The sequence below is a fragment of the Coloeus monedula genome (assembly GCF_965178545.1).
Source record: "Coloeus monedula genome assembly, contig: HAP1_SCAFFOLD_692, whole genome shotgun sequence".
NCBI lineage: Eukaryota > Metazoa > Chordata > Aves > Passeriformes > Corvidae > Coloeus > Coloeus monedula.
Genome location: NW_028120287.1, coordinates 2,945 through 6,386, shown reverse-complemented (window position 1 = coordinate 6,386; position 3,442 = coordinate 2,945). Strand labels below are relative to the sequence as shown.

The window sequence follows — 3,442 nt, the reverse complement described above, 5'->3', positions numbered from 1 at the left end:
TTACCCACTGACAATACTAAAGGGCCTCTTGAAGCATGGATAATATATCCAGTTCCCATTATGAAAACTTGGACTACCTATTCTTCCATGGTAGTGTGACTTAAAACTACCTGTTGTACTTTCATATACTAAGAAAAACTACATCCTTAAAAAACTACAATAAGTACAGCTTACTGAAGAATTACATTAAGTCCCTAACAGGCTCGTTTTTTGGACTTGGAGGTATGCCAAGCAACCTCTGTCAGTTCATAGTCTTCTGTAAGGATGTGCAGGTGGAGCCAGTTTCTGCCTCGTAGACGTAGGAACATTGCAACAGCACCGTGGTAAGCTGAAAGGTGAAGGGCAAGGCCACGCAGAGATGTGTGTCTGCACAATGAATTAATGTGCCGCAGCATCTTCCTTCCGCAGGAACAGGAAAGCAGCTTCAGGATTGCCAGTGAAAAAAGCAAGAATTATGCAGTGCTCACGTGGCTGCCATCGGGTGGGAGCCCCCCCAGCACAGCTCTGTGCAGGGAATTCCTCTCAGTGGTTGGAGAGCAGCATCCAGAGGCGGAATCGCAGCTGACCGTAAGCTCGCATCGCCTCTGCGTGGGCGGCCGGATCTCGGGCCAGGTGCTCAAAGAGGTTGAGTGGCTCGACCGTTCGCATTGCCGGCGGCAAGCTGATCTCCTCAGGAAGCCTCTGGTTGCCCAGGACAAAGTGCTCCAGGCATTTCAACTGCAGGCAGCGGCGCAGGTATGCCATGATGTCCCACAGCCGCCGCGCAAATTCCCTCCTGCGCCACTGGGACAGCGGTACGGTGGTCAGCACGTGCATGACCACAGTCTTCCAGGTCAAGCTGGAAAAACCTGTGCCCCTCAGGATGCAGGTGAAGAGCTGCAGGCATTTCAGGTGCAAGCTCTCACACGGCACCTGCCTGGCGACGTGCTGGAAGAATTTTGCCTCTGCCACAGCGTACGTCTCAGGCCACGCTGTGCTTGCGATGGAGTCGGCCTCGGCGGGCTGGCTGCTCACAAAGATGCTGGAGCCGCCTTTCTGGGCCTCTGTGGGCTGGCTGACCACAAAGATGTCGGAGTCCCCGTGGCGCACCCCAAACAGCATCTCCACCATCAGGCTCTTCTTGCCTTTGCTCAGCCGGAATTGGCAGGACCGGCTGCAGGGCTGAAACACCAAGTGCCATGAGTACGACTGAGGCAAATGCAGCCACGAGCATCTCACCAGCTGGTAGAACCAGTGGGAGGTTTTCTCCACGTCCAGGTAGGAGCCGGTGCAGAGTGTCTCTAGGAGGCTGGGCTTCTGCTTCCGCCGCAGCTCCTCCTGCGAGTGGTGCAGGAAGCACAACAGCTTCTCGCCCAGCTGCTCCCTCTCGCACGTGCACACCAGCTCCACACGGACGCAGAAGGTCCTTGCTGCCATCTGCCCTGCACTGTTCAGCTCCAGGTGGAAGGCGTGTCCCGGTGGGGGATTCAGTGGGACCAGCACGCGGTACACCACATCCTGCTCACGGGGACTCCAACCCTCAAAGGCACTGCCCACCCCGATGGCTTCTTGAGGCACCGGGTAGAAACTATTGCTCACGCTGTCAATAAAGACACGCGTGAAGCTCTCCATCAGCTCAGCTGCCACTGAGCGACCTCTCTCCACGTCCTCGACAGGACACTGTATGCGATCCACTAAAAGGATCCCTCGCTTATTCCCAACGTCACAGGCGTCTTCTTCCTCTTCAATTCCACCACTGCTGCCTTTGTCCTTGCCAGCAGCACCACTGCCTTCTTTTTCACTGGCAGCCACATTTCCACCTTCTTCTTCTTTTCCATCTTCATTCTTCTCGCCTTTCACATTCGCATCCCTGTTTTCCTGATCCTTCCCATTCCAATCAGTGGCTCTGTGTTCACTGGAATGACTGTCTTCCTTCAGCTTCATATTGCTGCTTTCTCCTTCATTTATCTTATCAACACCTTCTTCAGTTGAAGCAACATTGCCATGTTCCTCTCCATTTCCATTTTCATTCTTTTCTCCCTTCCTATCGGCAGCACTGGCTTTCTCATCTTTGTCTCCAAGATTGCTTTCTTCATTTCCAATGTCCTTCTTTTCTTCCTCAGTTGCAGCAAAACCACAATGGTCTACTGCATTCTCACCATCACGGCTGTCTTCTTGTCCTGTCCAATCACTGCTTCTTTGTTCACTGGCATCACTGCTTTCCTGCACTTTCACATCCGCTTTTTCTTCCTTTCCATCTTCACCTTCACGTACGTCATCGTTGCCTGCTTTCATATACGCATCATCGGTTTTTTCTTCATTTCCATCTCCTTCTTCTTCCTTTCCAGCATCCTTGTCTGGCTCCACCTTCACATCCTTGTTTTCTCCTTCATTTGCTTCATCTAGGTCTTCCACACCTCCAGTAACATTGCCAGGTTCTTCTTCATTTCCTTCAGCAGTATTGTCTCCTGGCATATTCCCATCACTCCAGCCTTCATCTTTCCTTGCGTCATGGCCATCATCACTTTTAACATCACTGTCTTTCTTCAACTTCACATCTTCATCTCGTTCATTGGCATCATTGTCGTCTCCTTCATTTGCAGCCACAGGACTGCCTTCTCCTTCATTTCCGCTGCCACTGTCATCTGCCTCCACAGTCACATCAATGTTTTCTCCATCTCTCTCGGAATCCAAACTGTCTTCTTCCTTTTCTTTTTCCTTCTCCTCTCCCAAGGTCTTGCAGGAGGTCTGGTCCTTGCCGCTGCTGTTGGTTTTGCTGGCTTCAGGACTCCTCCTGCAGCTAAACCACAGGCCCAAGAGGAGCAGGAGTCCAGCAAGAGCCCAGAATGGCCACTGCTGCAGGGCACCAAAGAGCAGGGCTCCCCAGCCCTCGTCCTGCTGCTCCGGGGGCCCTTGCTCCAGCTCCTGCAGCAGCCGAGCCATCTCGCGGTCGAGCAGCTCCTCACGCTCCTGCATTCGCCGGTGCGTGGCCTCATCCAGCCCATCCCCAGCTGGCTGGGGGTACTGGATCAGGCTTTGCACGAGCACGAAGAGCAATGACAATAAAGCCATGGTCTGCAAGAGGACACACAGAAGGGGTTCAGTAGGGCCGGAATGGAGGCAGCCAGTGCAGGGCAGGAGCCACGGGGATGTGGCAGCAGGAAGGAGAGGCCCCGGCAGCTGGCAGGAGGCAAGGCCTGCACCGCTGCCCCAGCAAGCACCGAGCCTGAGCAAGGCGCTCCCGCCAGGGGCTGGGCCCTGGACGCAGGGACAGAACACACGCCCCGGGTGCCAGCGCTTCTGCCCCAGCCCTCCCCCAGCCCTGCCTCCCCACCGCCTGTGGGCACTCACCGCTTGCCCAGGCTCTACTGGGGGCAGCGTCAACCAATGGGGCCTTTTATAGCTGCCCCCATTGTGACACGGCCCCTGTGCTGTCACAGGCCCCAGAGCGCATCACAGGCCA

At 54.8% G+C, this 3,442-nt stretch overlaps 1 protein-coding gene across 1 annotated transcript; it reads right to left on the bottom strand.

Moving 5' to 3' along the window:
- Positions 1–522: 522 nt before the first annotated feature.
- LOC309585858 (inositol 1,4,5-trisphosphate receptor-interacting protein-like 1) lies at positions 523–3,051 on the bottom strand (the record flags this gene model as incomplete). Its single annotated transcript, XM_082303689.1, has 3 exons — positions 523–1,817; positions 2,172–2,264; positions 2,769–3,051. 3 exons carry the CDS (start codon positions 3,049–3,051, stop codon positions 523–525), a joined length of 1,671 nt encoding a protein of 556 aa, XP_082159815.1.
- Between the last annotated feature and the right edge of the window lie 391 nt (positions 3,052–3,442).